The following is a 23,279-nucleotide window of genomic DNA, read 5'->3' as shown; positions in this document are numbered from 1 at the left end:
AGAGTGAGTCCCAGTCAGGGTCATTAAGTGAGTTAGGAAGACCCCACCCTTTCCCAGCCCTCTGAATCATCAGATTCAGGTACCTACTTAAAAGTGAACACTTTGTTTCTTTAAATATCACTAAAGGCACCATTTTAACAGAGAACACACTCTACATACACCCATGATGAGTGAGCAGGAGGTCACTTATTCAACTGTGAGATTTCATAAATCTTCAGGATTGCAGAACCAAGTGAGGCCTGAGGACAATCAAGGGTCAAGAGAAGCTGGCCACAAAGGTAAGTGTTTTACATTTCTTTTTACATATTTTAAGGTTTAAAAATTAGAAATATCATACTAGCATCTATGGAAAACTATAATATTCCAGTTCATCTGGGCTTGTTTATGAACAAGGGTGGGAGGGAAGAAAAGAATTTTAGTTGGAGGGTAATCATGTACAAAGTTGTTCAAAACTAAGCTTAAAAACTAAGCAGTCAAGAAAAAATTGTAAACTTACTTCTACTGTTGTTAGCTAGTTAGAAAGGAAGCCAGATGGGCAAAGGAGAACAATGATAGTCTATACAAAAAAAAAAAAAAAAAAAAAATCTTGAGAATCGAGAAGTGAGAAACCATTAGGAGTTTTTTTTTATTATTATTATCATTTAGTCTAGTCAAGAAGAATTCTGAAACCTTTATAACTAACAGACAAACTGGAGTCTGAAAAACCACCAAATGTTCTAGACAAACAAAATTTTAAGTAAATGAAGATTGCATTAGGAACAATACTTTCAATCTCTAAGAAAGTATTTTAATAGTCATAAATATTCCCAGCATTTAATGCAACAAGGCAAAAACAGTTGTCCATCAGAAGAGGAAGTTTCCCCTGGAAATAACATTGCATAAGAAAGAAGAGAGGATGACAGGTGAGGAGGGCTGGAAATTAGTAAACCCCAGTGTGAGTTCCTGAAATCATCAAATAATAATTCTGTTCATGAATAAAAAGCAGATATATAACTCTTTTTTTTCTCTTTTTAGTTACTCTGTAAACACTGTCACAGCTGTGTTCCAAGCTGAGATCTTTCTCTTCTTAGATATAATGGTAATCAGAAGCATGAGTTTCAGATTCCAAATTTCTTATATACATCAAAATGTTCAATATTATATTGAGCAAAATCAAACTTGCAGGGACGAAGATATCGTTGACTTATAGAGCCTTTCAAGGACAGGGATGTATACAGATCAGGTCCAGAGCAGCTGTGGTTCCCTACCAGTTCTCAAGAACATCCATCCCTCTTTCCTCCTCTCTGTCCTCAGTTATCTTTTTGGTGGACTGCATGCTCCACTTTGTTATCTTGTACTTGGATTGTATCTATGCCTCCCGTACATTCTCTAGAGTATACTTTGGATCCTGTAGAAATGGCTATGGGCATGTTCCTAACATGTAGCTCCTAGTTTGAGTCGGGAGGATTCACAATACAGGGCAAAAGCTGAAATAAGTTCAAAATATTGTTAAACTTCACAGACATATGATTTCTACAGTGGGTTCATTTTACAAAGAAATCTACAATTTTGAGAGCACATTTACAGTCTATTTGAATCATTCACTTGTGCAAAATTTCCCCTAGTTTTCAGGCTACAGAAAATTGTAACTAGTATTGAGATGTGCCCTTTTCATGTTGATGGGGTTTACTCATTTTCTTGCTTTCTTTTGTTCATTTAAGAGTGCTCTATCCCCTGGCATCTCATTGTGATAGCTTTTGGAATCCTCTGTGTCCTTCTTCTGGTAATTGTTGCAGTGTTGGTGACAAACAGTGAGTAACTGAGATACATCTTCTTTGACCTTCTCCCTAAAGAGTAGCTTTAGACAGGGACTATGCAGTTACACACTCTATTTTCCTGTCTCTAATCAGGTGATGATCCAGAATCTCTGGACTTTAATATTTTTTCCTGACAGACTGCAGTGTCTGTTCTCTTTCATACCTAATGTGTTAGCTCTGGAGCAGTTTGGAGTTGCTCTGTTCTGTCACATGTTTTGGTTATGTTCATTCTGAAGTCTTGGTGATAGACAGTCTGTCTGCTTTCTGATCACAGATGATTGATAATATTAAAAAAATTAGTGAGAAACAGCTATGCAAAGAATTAATGTCTTTCTTTTCCTACTTCTTCTGAGTATATTGAGGTCATGTTTAAGTAAAAAGACTTCATCTGTACAAAGAAATTAAAAGTTAAACTGTATTGGATTTCTCTACATTAGCAGAAGAAATGACTTCCAGGCTGTGCTAAAACATATCTATGTATGTGAATATATTGTATTACATATGATCCAATAAGAATTATGCTATTTCTTAATATTTTTAGTTCATATTTTATGGTGTGTTAACTATTCACTGAATATTTTACTTAGGTTAATATTTGTACAATTGTCTTTCAAAAAATTAAGTGATTGGAAATTACTTCCAACATAATTTTGTTCAGTTGTATCATTTTATTTTACAAATAACTTACCTTAGAGGAAAAATTGATCTATCTATTTTTATAATGAGTTAATTTAAGTGCTAATTTATAAATATTAAAATATAAATGAAAGCAATTATATTTATTGAATGTCAAGATGAAGCTTTTTCTCATCTTAAATTTTAATATATACCCCTTATAACATTTTGATATTATATCTGTGCCTAATTTAGTTTTGCAGTATAAGCAAGAAAAACATGAACTGCAGGAAACTCTAAACTGCCACCATAACTGTAGCACCATGCAAAATGACATCAACGCAAAGGAAGAAATGCTGAGAAATATGCCTCTAGAGTGTAGTACAGGAGATGATCTTCTGAAATCCCTCAACAGAGAACAGAAGAGATGGTACAGTGAAACCAAGAGTGTTTTAAATTCCTCAAAGCACCCAGGTATGTAGTGGGGGAGGGATGTGAATACAGAATTGCATTATCCTTTATTCTTTATTCTCCAGAAGCTTTGAAGTCCAACCAGGAGCTTAAGATCATGATAATGTTTGGGTTGATTATTTGGGGGTTCCTTATTTCATGTAGGGACATAGAAATCCAGAAGTCTGTGTTTGCATTAGGAGAATCTTATCATTTCTAGAAGTCAGTAAATCTTTGGTACTCTTACTACTCCCTGGGGATGGAATTAAAAAATTAGTACCCCTGAGAATTTTGATAGTGTTGGACTTTGTGAAAATCTGATTCTCCAACTTTGTTGCTTACAGAACATGGAACATTTTTTTTTACATTTTTTTATTTTATATTTTCTTCATTTACATTTCAAATGATATTCTCTTTCCTAGTTTCCTCTCTGAAACTCCCATATACCCTGCCCTCTCCCCCTGCTACCCAACTCACCCACTCCCACTTCCTGGCCCTTGCATTCCCCTATACTGGGGGATATAATCTTCACAAGACCAAGGGCCTCTTCTCCCACTGATGGCCAACTAGCCCATCATCTGCTACATATGCAGCTAGAGACACGAGCTCTGGGGGTACTGGTCAGTTCATATTATTGTTCCTCCTATAGGACTGCAGACCCTTTCAGCTCCTTGAGTACTTTCTCTAGATCCTTCACTGTGGACCCTGTTTTGCATCCAATAAATGACTGTAAGTATCCATTTCTGTATTTGCCAGGCACTGGCATTAGCCTCACAGGAGACAGCTATATCAGGGTCCTGTCAGCAAAATCTTGTTGGTATATGCAATAGTGTCTGGGATTGGTGGTTGTTTATGGAATGGATCACCAGGTGGGGCATTCTCTGGATGGTCCTTCCTTAAGTCTCAGCTCTGAACTTTGTCTTTGTAACTCCTCCCATGGATATATTGTTCCACCTTTTAAGAAGGAATGAAGTATCCACACTTTGGTTTTCCTTCTTCTTGAGTTTCATGAGTTTTACAAATTGTATCTTGCGTATTCTAAGTTTCTGGGCTAATATCCACCTATCAGTGTGTGCACATCATGTGTGTTCTTTTGTGTTTAGGTTACTGCACTCAGGATGGTATCCTCCAGATCCATCCATTTGCCTAAGTATTTCATAAATTTGTTGTTTTTAATAGCTGAGTAGTACTCCATTGTGTAAATGTACCACATTTTCTGTATCCAGTCCTCTATTGCGGGACATCTAGGTTCTTTCCGGCTTCTGGCACTTGATTTTTGACAAAGGATCTAAAACCATCCAGTGAAAAAAAGACAGTATTTTCAACAAATGGTGCTGGCTCAATGGGCTGCTATCATATATAAGAATGCGAATTGATCCATTCATATCCTCTTGTAAAAAGCTCAAGTTGAAGTGGATCAAGAAACTCCACATAAAATTAAAGACACTGCAACTGATAGAGGAGAAAGTGGGGAAGAACCTCGAAGATATGGGCACAGGGGAAAAAAATCCTGAACAGAACAGCAATGACCTGTGCTGTAAGATGAAGACTTGACAAATGGAACCTCATAAAATTGCAAAGCTTCTGTAAGGCGAAGGACACGGTCAATAAGACAAAAAAGGCCACCAACAGATTGGGAACTGTTTAGAAAGGATGTATTTATCAGCTATTTATGCTAAAATGGACTTAGAGCATTTACATGGATACAGTTACAAAACTAATTTATGTGTGTTTGTGTGAGTGTGTGAGTGTGTGAGTGAGTGTGTGTGTGTGTGTGTGTGTGTGTGTGTGTGTGTGTGTGTGTGTGTGTATGTGTGTGTGCACCTGTATTTTATATGACTTCTTGGAGAGAGTTGGCCTGTTTGTAACAAAGGAACACTCCCTGGAGCAAACATGGTAACTTCACCATGGTGTGCACACATTGCAGCTCTGTCAGTGACACAGTCAATGAAGCTAGGATGATGAAAAGATCAAGTGTCTCAAGCAATGTTTCTCACCCTTCATTCTGATTGGTCATCTTTAATTGACACAGTTTATCAATCATCATTAAATATATTTTTCAGGATTCAGAGTTTACAAAGACATATTGCATATAATCTCAAAATGCTGTGATAGTAAGAGGTGACAATTCTCATTATGTAAGGACTAATATATTTAAAATTGCTACATTATAAAATTTGTGACCAAGAAAGTTCCAAAAACATCTTTGAAGTATTCCAGACCCATGGAAAATGTATTGTGTTATTACTTTAAAATAAATTAATCATCAGAAGAGGGTAGCATAATGATGTAATGTCTATGATTATGAGGTTGAGGAAGGAGTAGTACAGCTTTCAGGACAATCCAGACATCCAGCAAATTCTAGGCCCACGTGAACTACACCTGGTACCTCTTCACAGAAAATGAAGGTTGGAGATAAAATTTGTTAATAAAGAATGGCCATTCCCAGACCTTCACCAAAGAAAATATTCATATTGAGTTGATCTTGATATACAAACTGCAGACATTATAAAGTATTCAACTTGACACATTTGTGAATGTGGGTATACCATGAATGCATCAACATAATCATGAGAATAGACTATGATCATCTAAACCACCTTAGTATGTCTCTTTCTCCTCTTATGGTATGAACATGTAACACAGACCATGCTGAGTGCACAGTAGTTTGTGGACCAGTGTGGGTACAATGCACTACTGCAGATCTAGAGTTCTGACATCAGTTTGACTGCCTCTGAGTAACAAGTGCTCATTGCCTCTTCTACAGACCCTTGTATCTTACAAACTTCTGATTCATAGAGTTGGGCTGTTTTAGAAACCTGATCAGTATGAGATTATAAAGTTGTTCCTATACCTGGTGTGTTTCACCTTGTACACCATCCTCAGGTTCATCCATTTTCAACATATACATCAGCATCTCTCTTTGGGTTTTACTGTCAGACATGATGTCATTCTCCAACCCAGTGTGACTTGGAACTCACTGTATAACCATGGCTGGACTGCAATTTACCACTTAGCCTAGGCCGGTCTTAAACTGGTGGTGACCCTACAGTCTTTCTCTTTTGAGTGCTCAGTTTATAGGGATAAGTCATCATGCTGGGCTGATTCATTTCACTTTAAAGGATAAATCATATTCTTTTGTGGATTTGTACTACATTTTCTCTACTGACTCATCAGTGGTTGACACATAAAATGTTTTTCTGTATGTCTACTGTTACAAACAATGTTGCATAGATCATAGGTATACAGGGGTCTCTGGGCATTATAGAATCTCAATTTCTGAGACGAGTGATATTTTACATTTTTTACACAGGCTTAATACATTGATCTGATAAGAGAATATCAGAAAATAATAAGCTTAACAATTTACATTCTCTATTGTAGGTGGAAGCCTGGAAATACACTGGTTCTGCTATGGTATAAAGTGTTATTATTTCATCATGAATAAAAAAGGATGGCGTAAATGTAAACAGATATGTGAGCATTACAGCTTATCCCTTCTGAAGATAGATGCTGAGGATGAACTGGTACTGTACTGTAGACACCCCTTATTCTCTTAGACTCTGTCTGTAACCCTGGACAATAACATACTGATTCCAATTTTACTTTTTTTTTTTACATTTGTATATGGTTTTCATATAATGTGACTAAGACTGTGGAACACGGGTCTGTTAAGAAGAGACTCATTATTATAGAGACACTTCTGTCTTTCAGTCTCCTCTCTTTCTCAGGAGTCTATAAGAGAGACACTGGGAATGCATGTCTTTCCCTGATGAAGTTTAACCCTTTGATACAGCACATCCTCTGGCTGACTGTAATTCATCTCCATAGAGTGCCAAGTAAATTCCCTTTGTCTAGGGTCTGTTCATTGAAACTTGAAAGTGAGGCTGCCTGAGATGAGTAGTCTAATCTGATGACAACAGGGAAAGTAGTTGAGCTCTGGACCTGTCTGCACAATGAGATGATATGAGAAATGTGGAATTAAATGGCCCCATGATGACTTTCATTGAAATTGTCCACAATTCTTACAGCATATAATTCTTATGTTCTTTTTTAGAAATGACTATTTAAAAGAAAATTTACAAGATTCTGTCATTTCCTTTTATAATTATTAGTAATGAAATCTCTTCAAATATGAAGACTATATTTTTCTAGGGAAATAATTGCATCATCACCAATACTTATACATGTATTTAATACATGCTTAAACAAATGAAAAAGATGATTAATGTAAAATAATTGTGTAATTTTTGACACAGTAAACATAACCAATTTTAAAAGTGTAGTAGTAGTAGTAGTAGTAGTAGTAGTAGTAGTAGTAGTAGTAATATTTTACTTACTTATTCTCCATCCTGCTCCCTGCCTCCTTCCTAGTCATCCTCTATCATAATCCATCCCCTTTCACCCACACCTCCTCTGATAGGGTGGTGGCCTCCTAGGTATTCCCAAACCCTGGCACATCAAATCTCCATGAGACTAAGTGTGTCTGCTCTCAGTGAGGCAGGCAAGGCAGCCCAGTTAGAAGAACATAGCCAATGTATAGGCAGTATCTTTTGGGATAGTGCCTTATCCAGTTGTTGAGAACTCACATGAAGACCAAGCTGCACATATGCAGGTAAGCTGAGGTCCATCCTGGTGTATCTTCTTTGTCTGGTGGTTCTATCTCTGAGAGCCCCAGGGGTCCAGGTTAGTTGATTCTCTTGGTTTTCCTTGGAATTTCTATCTCATTCACAGCCAACAATCCTTCCACCTGTTCTTCCATAAAAGTCCCCTAGCTTTATCCACTGTTTGGCTGTGAGTATCTGTGTATGTATGAGTGAAATGGTGGACCGAGCCTCACAGAGGACAGCCATGTTAAACTCCTGTCTGTGAGTGTAACTGAGTATCATTAGTGTGGTCCAGGATTGATGTTTTTTTCATGGAATGTGTCTAAAGTTAAGCAGGTTATTGGTTATTCCATGAGACTTTGCTCCATCCCCATTCCCTGCATTGCCTGTAGACAGGGTAAGTTTAGGGCGAAAAGTTTTGTGGAAGTATTGGTGCCTCATCACTCCTCAAGAGTTCTTTTCTGGCCACAGGAGGCAGCCTCAAAGGCTACACAGAGTCAGAGCTAAAGATGCCCCCATTGATTCTTATATGTCTCCCCTATCACTAGTTTCCATGTATTCAGGGAATTGGTCCCAAACCAATCCCCACCCCATCAAATGCAGATTTCCATTGATTTTCATGGCCTCAGGCCATCCTCCAAACCCTCTGCATACCCTACCCCAAACCTTCACTCGTCTCTGGATCTCTTTCCCCACTCAGTTCCCTACCTCTGTTTGCCTTCTTTGATTATTCCATTCTTGCTTCCAAGTGAGACACAAGCATCCTTGCTTGTGCCCTTCTTCCTGTCCTGCCTACTTGGGTATTTATATTATAGCATGGGAATCCTGAATTCTATGGCTAATGTCCACCTATAAGTAAATATATACCATGCATATACTTTTTTGACTTGATTAGCTCACTGAGGATATTTTCAAGTTTCATCCATTTACCTGAAAATTTGATGATGCCTTTATTTTTCACAGCAGAATAGTATTCCATTGTATACATGTACCACATTTTCTTTATCCATTATTCAATTGGTGTAAGAGGGACATCTAAGATGTTTCCAGTTTCTGGCTACTACAAATAAAATTGCTATGAACATAGCTGACAATGAGTCTTTGTGGGATGGTGGAGCATCTTTTGGGTATATGTACAAGAGTGGTATAGCTGGTGCTTGAGATAGAACTATTACTAGTTTTCTGAGAAACCAATGAATTGATTTCCAAAGTGGTTGTACAAATATGCCTTCTCACCGGCAGTGCAGTAGTGTTCCCCTTTCTCCACATCTTTGCCAGCATGTGCTATCACTTGACATTTTAATCATAGCCATTCCTATTGGTATAAGATGGGATCTCAGTGTTGTTTTGATTTGCATTTCCCTGATGGCTAAGGACTTTAAACATTTACTTATGTGCTTGGGAGACATTTGAGAGTCCTCTACTGAAAATTCTCTGTTTATCTCAGGCATAGAATATGTAATAGAAGACATTGATACAACAGTCAAAGAAAAATGATAAATCTAAAACATTCCTTCTTTAATTAAGAAGATTGTAAGTTCAAGGCCAGCCTTGATTACATAGTGAGACTTTGTCTAAGAAACACAGTCATGAATCATCCCAATATTCTCAGGACACTTGGAGTTTTTATTTTAAATGACATATTGAACTGACATTTATTTTAATATAAATGTGCTACTAGTAGGAATTCAGTTTGGAAAATTATCATGGTGAGGCTAAGCAGTGGGAAGAAAGGACAGTAGAGAATGACACAAGAATGTTGAGAACTTTCCTTCTTGTTCTTCTTTCATCAAACAGACAGACATTTTATCTTAATATCTGTTGTTTCCTTTACAGAAATTCCTTCAGTTACAGGTTACTCCAGACAGTTACTGGATTGGCTTCTCATTTGATAAGAAAAGTGAAAAATGGACATGGATTGAAAATGGCACATCTAAATAGTGAGTTTCCGAGTCCTCCAGACTCTAACAGTGGTGTGGGAATTTGGAGGATTGTGTACAAAGGCTTTTCTCTCATTTCACATGGCTTTCCTTATTTTCTATGCAACTCATGTGTAAGGAGACGTTGCATAAGGCAGTGAAAGTGCATAAGGCAGCTTCTTTGAGGAACTGACCAAATGTGAGTATATACTGCATATATCTCAGGAGTATGTGTTCTAAGATGCACAGGGCACTAGCAAGACAGCAACATAAGATTGTGTGAAGTGGCTGAAACATTATGAAATAGGCAATGAGTCTGATTCTATCAGAGATTCATTTGACATTTTTACTGTGGTTATCTTATATAATTTTTGTTATTTATAAATATAAGTATAATCATTTCATCAATACTTTTTTCAAAAGCTTCTTCTGCATCAACTCTATGTGTGTCCAGCTAACTCATGCCTTCATAATTGACTGTCCAAAGGTACATGGTTATAGGTCATCCACTAGAGCAAGAAAGTCCACCAGTGTCCACACCCTCAAAAAAGTGAATGTCATAAAGGTGGATGACGTTTGGATTGTCAATGGAGAGAATATTTAATAAAAAAGGCAGAAAGAAAAAGAATGAATCTCACTTTTCCAGCAGAAAACAATAGTTATTTCTTATGATGAAATTATCTGCAGAAATTTCATGTTGTCCACAGCCTGCATTTCACAGAGCTCTTTCCCTCCCTCCTCTGGTGCTTACATTCTTTCTATGTCCTCTTCCCTGCTGTTCTCTCAGTCTTCCTGGTGGTATGGAGCAGAAGAAGTTGATATAGATGTTTCTTTTAGGTCTGAAAATACATTCTCTTCCTCTAAGCACTTTGATCCATTCTGCCTCTTTGCACTGACTTCTATCAACTGTATAAAAAGTTTTTTGGATGGAGGGGAGAACAGGTCTAAGCCACAAGTATAAATATTAAGAATGCATTTAACCCCTGACCACTTAGCAGAGTGACTGTAACAAATTCCAACCTAAGGCCGGTGACTTCCCCAGTCTTGGGCTTTTGATTTGGATGCAACACCAAACATGATTTCCTTCATGTAGTGAAGGCCACAGTTCCAATAATAAAGCAGTTAGTTATTCTGCAGGTCAGTACAGTGACATTAATCTTTTCCCACCTGTAGACTGCAAAGAACCTTCTGACCCTTTGAAAAATTTGGCTAAAACAAAACAAACAAGTGAAAAACCAACAACAACAAAATTTAGCCCAAGGGAGATTGTTTCCTAATTGATTTGTTTAGAAGCCTTATCTGGTTCTGGGAGCCCATGCTTCCAGAAATAAGACTCAGACTCAAAATACATTTACAAGTATCTTGCCCATCTAGCTAGTCTCTTTTCTGACTTGATAATCACTAGAAATGCCCCATTTATTCTCAATAACATTCTGCCACATGACTGGTTACCTGTGCTCAGGCACCTTGTGCCCATTGTACCAGGCATATATCCCAAGCCTAGCTCTATCACAGAACTCTTTCTGCCTCCCAGACATCCCAACTTCTATTATACCCTTTCCTATAGGCCATAGTTTTCTTTTTTTTTTTAAATTGGCAGATTTCAGTTTGACTTCTCTTTGACCTTGTCTTGAGGTCAAAGTTGCAACATCTTCAGCAATAGAGCCTTATCATATAGTTACGTTGGAAAACCAAGGACAGTGGCAAAAACTTCTGTTGTTTGCAATCTTCTGTGTTCTCCCCAACCAGTAATTCCCTGGAGGTATTGCCTGCCTTGCACTTTGATTTTCTTTTAATAACTTGTATCGTCTGTGATTCTACTTCTTCTTTTTTTTTTTTTTTTCATTTTTTTTTATTAGGTATTTAGCTCATTTACATTTCCAATGCTATACCAAAAGTCCCCCTTACCCACCCACCCCCACTCCCCTACCCACCCACTCCCCCCCTTTGGCCCTGGCGTTCCCCTGTACCGGGGCACACAAAGTCTGCGTGTCCAATGGGCCTCTCTTTCCAGTGATGGCCGACTAGGCCATCTTTTGATACATATGCAGCTAGAGTCAAGAGCTCAGGGGTACTGGTTAGTTCATAATGTTGTTCCACCTATAGGGTTGAAGATCCCTTTAGCTCCTTGGGTACTTTCTCTAGCTCCTCCATTGGGAGCCCTGTGATCCATCCATTAGCTGACTGTGAGCATCCACTTCTGTGTTTGCTAGGCCCCGGCATAGTCTCACAAGAGACAGCTACATCTGGGTCCTTTCAGTAAAATCTTGCTAGTGTATGCAATGGTGTCAGCATTTGGAAGCTGATTATGGGGTGGATCCCTAAATATGGCAGTCTCTACATGGTCCATCCTTTCATCTCAGCTCCATACTTTGTTTCTGTAACTCCTTCCATGGGTGTTTTGTTCCCACTTCTAAGGAGGGGCATAGTGTCCACACTTCAGTCTTCATTTTTCTTGAGTTTCATGTGTTTAGGAAATTGTATCTTATATCGTGGGTATCCTAGGTTTTGGGCTAGTATCCACTTATCAGTGAGTACATATTGTGTGAGTTCCTTTGTGATTGTGTTACCTCACTCAGGATGATGCTCTCCAGGTCCATCCATTTGGCTAGGAATTTCATAAATTCATTCTTTTTAATAGCTGAGTAGTACTCCATTGTGTAGATGTACCACATTTTCTGTATCCATTCCTCTGTTGAGGGGCATCTGGGTTCTTTCCAGTTTCTGGCTATTATAAATAAGGCTGCTATGAACATAGTGGAGCATGTGTCCTTCTTACCAGTTGGGGCTTCTTCTGGATATATGCCCAGGAGAGGTATTGCTGGATCCTCCGGTAGTACTATGTCCAATTTTCTGAGGAACCGCCAGACTGATTTCCAGAGTGGTTGTACAAGCCTGCAATCCCACCAACAATGGAGGAGTGTTCCTCTTTCTCCACATCCTCGCCAGCATCTGCTGTCACCTGAATTTTTGATCTTAGCCATTCTCACTGGTGTGAGGTGGAATCTCAGGGTTGTTTTGATTTGCATTTCCCTGATGATTAAGGATGTTGAACATTTTTTCAGGTGCTTCTCTGCCATTCGGTATTCCTCAGGTGAGAATTCTTTGTTCAGTTCTGAGCCCCATTTTTTAAGGGGGTTATTTGATTTTCTGAGGTCCACCTTCTTGAGTTCTTTATATATGTTGGATATTAGTCCCCTATCTGATTTAGGATAGGTAAAGATCCTTTCCCAGTCTGTTGGTGGTCTTTTTGTCTTATAGACAGTGTCTTTTGCCTTGCAGAAACTTTGGAGTTTCATTAGGTCCCATTTGTCAATTCTCGATCTTACAGCACAAGCCATTGCTGTTCTGTTCAGGAATTTTTCCCCTGTGCCCATATCTTCAAGGCTTTTCCCCACATTCTCCTCTATAAGTTTCAGTGTCTCTGGTTTTATGTGAAGTTCCTTGATCCACTTAGATTTGACCTTAGTACAAGGAGATAAGTATGGATCGATTTGCATTCTTCTACATGATAACAACCAGTTGTGCCAGCACCAATTGTTGAAAATGCTGTCTTTCTTCCACTGGATGGTTTTGGCTCCCTTGTCGAAGATCAAGTGACCATAGGTGTGTGGGTTCATTTCTGGGTCTTCAATTCTATTCCATTGGTCCACTTGTCTGTCTCTATACCAGTACCATGCAGTTTTTATCACAATTGCTCTGTAGTAAAGCTTTAGGTCAGGCATGGTGATTCCACCAGAGGTTCTTTTATCCTTGAGAAGAGTTTTTGCTATCCTCGGTTTTTTGTTATTCCAGATGAATTTGCAAATTGCTCCTTCTAATTCGTTGAAGAATTGAGTTGGAATTTTAATGGGGATTGCATTGAATCTGTAGATTGCTTTTGGCAAGATAGCCATTTTTACAATGTTGGTCCTGCCAATCCATGAGCATGGGAGATCTTTCCATCTTCTGAGATCTTCTTTAATTTCTTTCTTCAGGGACTTGAAGTTTTTATCATACAGATCTTTCACTTCCTTCGTTAGAGTCACGCCGAGATATTTTATATTATTTGTGGCTATTGAGAAGGGTGTTGTTTCCCTAATTTCTTTCTCAGCCTGTTTATTCTTTTTGTAGAGAAAGGCCATTGACTTGTTTGAGTTAATTTTATATCCAGCTACTTCACCGAAGCTGTTTATCAGGTTTAGGAGTTCTCTGTTGGAATTTTTAGGGTCACTTATATATACTATCATATCATCTGCAAAAAGTGATATTTTGACTTCCTCTTTTCCAATTTGTATCCCCTTGATCTCCTTTTGTTGTCGAATTGCTCTGGCTAATACTTCAAGTACTATGTTGAAAAGGTAGGGAGAAAGTGGGCAGCCTTGTCTAGTCCCTGATTTTAGTGGGATTGCTTCCAGCTTCTCTCCATTTACTTTGATGTTGGCTACTGGTTTGCTGTAGATTGCTTTTATCATGTTTAGGTATTGGCCTTGAATTCCTGATCTTTCCAGAACTTTTATCATGAATGGGTGTTGGATCTTGTCAAATGCTTTTTCTGCATCTAACGAGATGATCATGTGGTTTTTGTCTTTGAGTTTGTTTATATAATGGATTACATTGATGGATTTTCGTATATTAAACCATCCCTGCATCCCTGGAATAAAACCTACTTGGTCAGGATGGATGATTGCTTTAATGTGTTCTTGGATTCGGTTAGCGAGAATTTTATTAAGGATTTTTGCATCGATGTTCATAAGAGAAATTGGTCTGAAGTTCTCTATCTTTGTTGGATCTTTCTGTGGTTTAGGTATCAGAGTAATAGTGGCTTCATAAAATGAGTTGGGTAGAATACCTTCTACTTCTATCTTGTGAAAAAGTTTGTGCAGAACTGGAGTTATATCTTCTTTGAAGGTCTGATAGAACTCTGCACTAAACCCGTCTGGTCCTGGGCTTTTTTTGGCTGGGAGACTATTAATAACTGCTTCTATTTCTTTAGGGGATATGGGACTGTTTAGAAGGTCAACTTGATCCTGATTCAACTTTGGTACCTGGTATCTGTCCAGAAATTTGTCCATTTCGTCCAGGTTTTCCAGTTTTGTTGAGTATAGCCTTTTGTAGAAGGATCTGATTGTGTTTTGGATTTCTTCAGGATCTGTTGTTATGTCTCCCTTTTCATTTCTGATTTTGTTAATTAGGATTTTGTCCCTGTGCCCTTTAGTGAGTCTAGCTAAGGGTTTATCTATCTTGTTGATTTTCTCAAAGAACCAACTCCTCGTTTGGTTAATTCTTTGAATAGTTCTTCTTGTTTCCACTTGGTTGATTTCACCCCTGAGTTTGATTATTTCCTGCCGTCTACTCCTCTTGGGTGAATTTGCTTCCTTTTTTTCTAGAGCTTTTAGATGTGTTGTCAAGCTGCTAGTATGTGCTCTCTCCCGTTTTTTCTTGAAGGCACTCATAGCTATGAGTTTCCCTCTTAGAAATGCTTTCATTGTGTCCCAAAGGTTTGGGTACGTTGTGGCTTCATTTTCATTAAACTCTAAAAAGTCTTTAATTTCTTTCTTTATTCCTTCCTTGACCAAGGTATCATTGAGAAGAGTGTTGTTCAGTTTCCATGTGAATGTTGGCTTTCTGTTATTTATTTTGTTATTGAAGATCAGCCTTAGTGCATGGTGATCTGATAGGATACATGGGACAATTTCAATATTTTTGAATCTGTTGAGGCCTGATTTGTGACCTATTATGTGGTCAATTTTGGAGAAGGTACCATGAGGTGCTGAGAAGAAGGTATATCCTTTTGTTTTAGGATAAAATGTTCTGTAGATATCTGTCAGATCCATTTGTTTCATCACTTCTGTTAGTTTCAGTGTGTCCCTGTTTAGTTTCTGTTTCCATGATCTGTCCATTGGTGAAAGTGGTGTGTTGAAGTCTCCCACTATTATTGTGTGAGGCGCAATGTGTGCTTTGAGCTTTACTAAAGTTTCTTTAGTGAATGTGGCTGCTCTTGTATTTGGAGCATAGATATTCAGAATTGAGAGTTCCTCTTGGAGGATTTTACCTTTGATGAGAATGAAGTGTCCCTCCTTGTCTTTTTTGATGACTTTGGGTTGGAAGTCAATCTTATCAGATATTTGGATGGCTACTCCTGCTTGTTTCTTCATACCATTTGCTTGGAAAATTGTTTTCCAGCCTTTCATTCTGAGGTAGTGTCTATCTTTTTCTCTGAGATGAGTTTCCTGTAAGCAGCAAAATGTTGGGTCTTGTTTGTGTAGCCAGTTTGTTAGTCTATGTCTTTTTATTGGCGAGTTGAGACCATTGATGTTAAGAGATATTAAGGAAAAGTAATTGTTGCTTCCTGTTATTTTAGTTGTTAAAGGTGGCATTCTGTTCTTGTGGCTGTCTTCTTTTAGGTTTGTTGAGGGATTACCTTCTTGTTTTTTCTAGGGCGTTGTTCCCGTTCTTGTATTGGTTTTTTTCTGTTATTATCCTTTGAAGGGCTGGATTCGTGGAGAGATAATGCGTGAATTTGGTTTTGTCGTGGAATACTTTGGTTTCTCCCTCTATGATAATTGAGAGTTTGGCTGGGTATAGTAGCCTGGGCTGCAGTTTGTGTTCTCTTAGTGTCTGTATAACATCTGTCCAGGCTCTTCTGGCTTTCATAGTCTCTGGTGAAAAATCTGGTGTAATTCTGATAGGCTTGCCTTTATATGTTACTTGACCTTTTTCCCTTACTGCTTTTAGTATTCTATCTTTATTTAGTGCATTTGATGTTCTGATTATTATGTGTCGGGAGGAATTTCTTTTCTGGTCCAGTCTATTTGGAGTTCTGTAGGCTTCTTGTATGTTCATATGCATCTCATTCTTTAGATTTGGGAAGTTTTCTTCAATAATTTTGTTGAAGATGTTTGCTGGACCTTTGAGTTGAAAATCTTCATTCTCATCCACTCCTATTATCCGTACGTTTGGTCTTCTTATTGTGTCCTGGATTTCCTGGATATTTTGAGTTAGGATCTTTTTGCATTTTCCATTTTCTTTGATTGTTGTGCCGATGTTCTCTATGGAATCTTCTGCACCTGAGATTCTCTCTTCCATCTCTTGTATTCTGTTGCTGATGCTCAAATCTATGGTTCCAGATTTCTTTCCTAGGGTTTCTATCTCTAGTGTTGCCTCGCTTTGAGTTTTCTTTATTGTGTCTACTTCCCTTTTTAGGTCTAGTATGGTTTTGTTCATTTCCATCACCTGTTTGTATGTTTTTTCCTCTTTTTCTGTAAGGACTTCTACCTGTTTGATTGTGTTTTCCTGTTTTTCTTTAAGGACTTGTAACTCTTTAGCAGTGTTCTCCTGTATTTCTTTAAGTGATTTATTAAAGTCCTTCTTGATGTCCTCTACCATCATCATGAGATATGCTTTTAAATCTAGGTCTAGGTTCTCAGGTGTGTTGGGGTTCCCTGGACTGGGCGAAGTGGGTGTGCTGGGTTCTGGTGATGGTGAGTGGTCTTGGTTCCTGTTAGTAAGATTCCTCCGTTTACCTTTCGCCATCTGGTAATCTCTGGAGTTAGTAGTTATAATTGACTCTGTTTAGAGATTGTTCTTCTGGTGATTCTGTTACCGTCTATCAGCAGACCTGGGAGACAGATTCTCTCCTCTGAGTTTCAGTGCTCAGAGCACTCTCTGCTGGCAAGCTCTCTTACAGGGAAGGTGCGCAGATATCTTGTATTTGGACCTCCTCCTGGCCGAGGAAGAAGGCCCAAAACAGGACCTTTCTCAGACAGTGTGTTGCTTTGGCAGTTCCCAGGTGGTACAGACTCTCACCTAAGCAGACTAAATTCCTAAGTTCCTTGGAGTCCCGGGACCAAGATGGCGACCGCTGCTGCTGTGGCTTAGGCCGCCTCCCCAGCCGGGTGGGCACCTGTCCTCCGGTCCAGAAGGTGGCCGGCTGTCCCCGGCCCACTCAGGGTGCTGCCTCAGCGCCTCTGTGCTTCTGCCTGTTCCAGAAGCTGTCAGGTTCTCTGGCGCACCCTCTCACCTGTTCAGACTAATTTCCTAAGTTCGGCGGGTCTCGGACCAAGATGGCGACCGCTGCTGCTGTGGCTTAGGCCGCCTCCCCAGCCGGGCGGGCACCTGTCCTCCGGTCCGGACGGTGGCTGGCTGTCCCCGGCCCACAAAGGGTGCTTCCTCAGCGCCTCTGTGCTTCCGCCTGTTCCAGAAGCTGTCAGGTTCTCTGGCGCACCCTCTCACCTGTTCAGACTAATTTCCTAAGTTCGGCGGGTCCCGGACCAAGATGGTGACCGCTGCTGCTGTGGCTTAGGCCGCCTCCCCAGCTGGGTGGGCACCTGTCCTCCGGTCCGGAAGGTGGCCGGCTGTCCCCGGCCCACACAGGGTGCTGCCTCAGCGCCTCTGTGCTTCTGCCTGTTCCAGAAGCTGTCAGGTTCTCTGGCGCACCCTCTCACCTGTTCAGACTAATTTCCTAAGTTCGGCGGGTCCCGGACCAAGATGGCGACCGCTGCTGCTGTGGCTTAGGCCGCCTCCCCAGCTGGGTGGGCACCTGTCCTCCGGTCCGGAAGGTGGCCGGCTGTCCCCGGCCCACACAGGGTGCTGCCTCAGCGCCTCTGTGCTTCTGCCTGTTCCAGAAGCTGTCAGGTTCTCTGGCGCACCCTCTCACCTGTTCAGACTAATTTCCTAAGTTCGGCGGGTCTCGGACCAAGATGGCGACCGCTGCCTCTGTGGCTTAGGCCGCCTCCCCAGCCGGGCGGGCACCTGTCCTCCGGTCCGGACGGTGGCTGGCTGTCCCCGGCCCACAAAGGGTGCTGCCTCAGCGCCTCTGTGCTTCCGCCTGTTCCAGAAGCTGTCAGGTTCTCTGGCGCACCCTCTCACCTGTTCAGACTAATTTCCTAAGTTCGGCGGGTCCCGGACCAAGATCTCTACTTCTTCTTTAAAGTTAATTTTTTATTTTGACTAAATTATTTTTCATAGAATATATTTTGATCAGGTATCATCCCCCCAAAATACTCCTTATTTGTCCCCAAATTCCTACCCACTCAACATCATGTTATTTCTCTCTCTTCCCAAAACAATAGGAAAAGGAAAAATCAATCAAGCAGCAACAAACAAACAAACAAACAAACAAAACCCAGTAAGTCAATGTTCTCACAAACAAACAAATAAAAACTCTGCCACAGATTCTCTGGGTCCCTGGTCTGTGAAGAACGGGATTTCTTAGGCAGATAGGCAAAGAGGTCGGATGAAAATGACAGACAGATTACACGAGAGGTGTGTTGAATCTGAATGTAATTTACCAGTCGAGAATCAGACTTTTATAATACAGAATAAATTGCAGAACAAGGCACATTGAATTATTCCAGGTGCAAAAGGAGTGACTTCAAAAGGAACCAGATAAATGTATAGCACCAGAGATAAGCACAGATGCAAGGAGTGACTACAAAGGGAATTTGTAGGGACCAGATAAATGTTTACATTAGAGATTAGCACTTTCTGCCAGGCAAGAGTTTTACACTTAGAGTTAATTGCCTCAGGGTAGTTAACTCTTGACACGCCTCAAGAATAATGTAGTGTCACTGACCCCAAAATTCTCTAGGCCTCGTTAATTCTTATCAATATCTGAAGACTGTCTATTTTCAGTATAGTATACTAATTTGCTCTTGGCATGGAATGTAGTCTGTAATAAGAATTTCTATCTCAGTGAGAATTTTAGTCTCTATCTGTAAACTGCTGAGTAAAATGGCAAGTGCTTAATTGTTTACTGAATGGGTAAAGCTCCTTGCTGCTATCTGGAGTCTAAGAACACTGGGAAAAGGCTTTAGCTATGTTAGAATACAATCTTAAAAGGCATTTACTATAAGGTGATGCTTAATAGAGTGCACGTGAATCTATACACTAGATTAATGTGGTGGAAATTAGAATATAATGGGTTAGGGAAAGAGATGCCATAACTCTGGGAGGAAAATTTCCCTGGACTCTTATCCTCGTGAAACAGCTTCCAGGCTTTTCGCCTGACAAACCGATCCAAACTGGAGAGTTGGCTTTCGCCAGAATATCCAGGAGGAGAGTCCTAGAAATTCATTTCTCATGAGCAGCTTTTTGGCATTTCTGCCTCACAAGCTGACTCCACCAGAGTATCCTGACATCTCACCCTTATTTTTTTTTAATTTATCTTTATTTCTCAGCCGAAGTTCCAGGATGTCCCGCTTCGTCGTAGCTACAGATTTCAGGAGCACTCTAAAGATGAGTGGAAACACAATGATTACTAATAAAGTGATGCCAAAAATAACAACAAGTAGGATTATATATTGAACCCAATCCAGGGGGTTCAATGTACTTAAGTTGTTTTTCAAATCTCTAGCCAATTCATCAATATTCCAAGTGTCCAGATGGCTTTTACTAATATCTGAAATTTTTACCTTTAGCTGTTCTAAGTCATGAGAAATATCAGTATCTTTCCATATACCCTGTAAATGAGTTTTTGTCCTTTCCCAATCTGTGGTCGTGTTGTAAGGTAAAGGCGTTACACAAATGTATTGGAAAGAAGCATGACATTTAGTAGCTAACCTGGTCTTGATATTAGCAATATCTTGCCCTATTGCCAGCACGACTTCTTCTAGGGCGTTAACCTTTGCTTCCAATTTTTTATCTATAAAATACAACTCTGACAAGGCTACAGAGATATTCTTATGCATGTCATTAACAAAATGAGCAGTATGCAGTTGTTGTACTAAGGCTGTGGTGGATATTGTAAGGGTAGTTAAAATAGCAATTAAAGCAGTAATTCCCAGGATCAAAGCTGCTACAAATCTCTTAGGTCTAATAAGTTCGTTTAGTCTTTTTAAAGCTTGCAATCCCGAATTCTCAAACCAAGGATCGTTTCCTAACTCTACAGGCAGTAAAACATATCCAGGTCTCTTAAGCAAAATCATAATAGCAGATTCCTTGTCTAAATTAGGTTCTACACAATTAGTTAATTGACAGGAATTACACTGGATATAAAAGGACTTGCCATGATTGGTGATCTTAACTCTGTCAGGACTTCCCAATAAAATAGCATATGGGTAAGGTACGCAAGCTTTCACATATATGGGGGAGTCGACTAGAGCTTTGGGCTCCTTTAAAAAAATCGTGTTGGTGGCAGCAACAAGTCTAAACAATTCTGGTTGAATAGCAATAGTATTGTGAGTAATAGAACGACCAACCCAAATTGGGGCTATAAATCCCAGAGTAGAATAACGTTTTAAGGGCTCATTCCCCATATCAGGGTCAAATCCATGATACCGAACATCTGAGCGTTGCTTAAAATAGCGAGTGAGGTTAGCATGGGGACCTGGGACAGAAAAGTCTGTTACTGGGTCTTGAGTCCCCCTAGGGTGAAAGACAGTGGCCGAATATTTAAATCCACAATCTAGCCAAATAGGGTACTTAGTAACCATACTATTCCAAGTATAGTCTTTATCTTCATTTCTGGTAAGTTCCGTACAATCGGGAATTGGCAAATTAGATACGGTTTCAGAAGTTTCATTATAATTTTCGTACCCAAGCGTCTGGATTCGCAGTTTCCATACCCAGTGCTTAAATTTATCCTCATAATCAGGAGCATCAGTCACAAAAGATCTATAATTGACTGGCAAACACCCTATCGGTACCGGCCCTTTAAGTGCTAGACAAATAGGGGCTACATCAGATCTCCCTTCATAATTAAAACGCTTGGAAATATGATGGTCCCTACCAAAATCCAGGAAACCACCTATCAGCTCAGAATTATTAGTCATGACCTTAATATGATTCTGCTCATCCCACCCGACTGGATGAAGAAGGGGTGGCTTAGGTATGTACGCCCAAAAACTATCCCCCGCTACAGCAGTCACCTGCATAGCTACTAAAGCAAGCATGGCCAAAAACATTGTTTCAGAGGAGAGTGTTTTGCTGGTCCTCTGCACCATTCCTTCCGCCTCACGAGTCAGCTTCCTTAGTTGCTCCCAACTCGGTACCCGCGCGGCTCCAGTTGCTGCAGTCTGCGGTGGAGATAGGGAGAGCTTCTTCATTTTAGCTGCAAGTGCTCCCTCCTTCTGCTTCCTTTTTCTCTTCTTAGCGAGTCTTTGTGCGCGGGAGGGGCGGGGCCGGCCGGATGAGTTGGTCTGGGATCCAGATGGGGGATTCAGCATCCTGTGGAAAGACACATGCATATCCTCTCCCCAAAGTGATTAAAGTGTCTGGACCTCTCCAGACTCCATTTAAAAGATCTTTCCAAATTACTAATGGTTGTGCCTTTAAGGCAACCGGTCCCCAATGTCTCATCATAGGAGTTTCTCCCTGTTCATTGGTGTTAAGATGATTAATTACAAATAAAGCATGATTTAAAGCATGATGGGGTGAGTAAAACTGATTTGCAGCTCTTACTCTATCAAGCTGATTCTTTAACACTTGATGAGTTCTTTCTATTATTGCCTGTCCTTGTGGGTTATAAGGAATTCCAGTGGCATGCTCAACTTTCCACTGATTCAAAAATTTTGCAAATGCTTTAGAAATATAAGCTGGCCCATTATCCGTTTTTATTTTCTTTGGGACACCTAGGTATGAAAAACAAGCCAGCAAGTGTTGTATAACGTCTTTTACTGCTTCTCCTGTTCTGGCAGTGGCCATGACAGCATGCGAGAATGTATCCACCGTAACATGCACAAAGCACAGCTTTCCAAACTCTGGTATATGGGTGATATCCATCTGCCATAGGATCTGTGCCTTTAAACCTCGTGGGTTAACACCCATTTTTGGGGGGTGGTGTACCTCAGGACAATGCTGACATTGCTTCACGATTTGTCTGGCCTGTTCCCTAGTAATTTGGAATATTCTTTTTAATGCCAGAGCATTTTGATGATGTAGCTGATGACTATGCTGAGCTCTTTCTATGGCATTCATGATTATTTCTTTCGTATATTTGTCTGCTAATGAGTTTCCTAAGGACAGTGGACCTGGAAGTCCTGTATGTCCACGGATATGTCCTATAAAGAATTTCTCTTTTCTTTTCTGAATTAGAGACTGTAGTTGTTGTAATTGCTTTAGGATTTTAGAATCGCCAGAAAGCAAGGCTGTCTCTATAGCCGGGAACAGGCCAGTGACATATTTAGAATCTGTATAAAGATTAAAAGCCTGAGGAAAATTTTCCAAGGCTAAAATTACAGCAGTAATGTCTGCCTGTTGAGCAGAAAACTCTATTACCCTTTTTATTGTAGGAGGATGATTTTCTCTATACACTACTGCCCTGCCATTTGAGGAACCATCTGTAAAAAGCAGGAGTGCTTCCTGCAGAGGCTCTTTAGAAACTTTGTTAGGAAAAACAAATTCAGTATTTTTTGCAAATTCAATTAAAGGATGTCTAGGTAAATGATACTTAATCTGTCCAGTATATCCTTGTAATGCTATTCCCCAATCTTCATCATTTTGTAATAACTGTTCAAATTGCTGTCTATTAAACGGGACAATTATATTTTGCATTTCTTTACCAAATAATTCTTTGGAACGGGTTCGAGCCTTAATAATCAACATTGAACACATAAACAAATAAGAAGACACCATTCTGGTTTGCGTATGAGGTAGATAAATCCATTCCAGTACTCCCTCCTGCCAGAGGCACCCAGTAGGTGTATAAGCAGTCTTAAGGATTAAAAACTCCCATTCTTTAGTGTAGTCCAACTGCTGTACTTTGGCCTCTGTAAGTCTCTCCTCTACCAAAGCAATGGCTTGTAAGGCTTCAGGAGTTAAAACTCGAGGCGAATTAGGACGAGTGTCTCCCTTTAGGATGTTAAACAGGGGGCTTAAATCTCCTGTGGTAAGTTTCAAGTATGGTCTAACCCAATTAATATCCCCTAACAATTTCTGGTAATCATTTAAAGTTTTTAATTTATCCAATCTAA

At 39.9% G+C, this 23,279-nt stretch overlaps 1 protein-coding gene across 2 annotated transcripts in view; it reads left to right on the top strand.

Moving 5' to 3' along the window:
* Klra17 (killer cell lectin-like receptor, subfamily A, member 17) overlaps positions 1-23,279 on the top strand; it is a 45,519-nt gene that overhangs the window by 1,599 nt on the left and 20,641 nt on the right. Inside the window, exons 2-6 of one of the 2 annotated variants that reach the window (NM_133203.5) lie at positions 142-278; positions 1,701-1,790; positions 2,667-2,885; positions 6,246-6,388; positions 9,305-9,408. In NM_133203.5, the coding sequence (NP_573466.3) occupies positions 167-278; positions 1,701-1,790; positions 2,667-2,885; positions 6,246-6,388; positions 9,305-9,408 (668 nt within the window). In that variant the 5' untranslated portion in view covers positions 142-166. Of the gene's footprint in view, positions 1-126; positions 279-1,700; positions 1,791-2,666; positions 2,886-6,245; positions 6,389-9,304; positions 9,409-23,279 lie in introns of both variants that reach the window. The other variant, NM_001381962.1, reaches the window with a different exon arrangement.

This window comes from Mus musculus, chromosome 6, assembly GCF_000001635.26.
Source record: "Mus musculus strain C57BL/6J chromosome 6, GRCm38.p6 C57BL/6J".
Lineage (NCBI taxonomy): Eukaryota > Metazoa > Chordata > Mammalia > Rodentia > Muridae > Mus > Mus musculus.
Note: the sequence above shows the minus strand (reverse complement) of the source record. Positions and strands in the feature narration are given on the sequence as shown.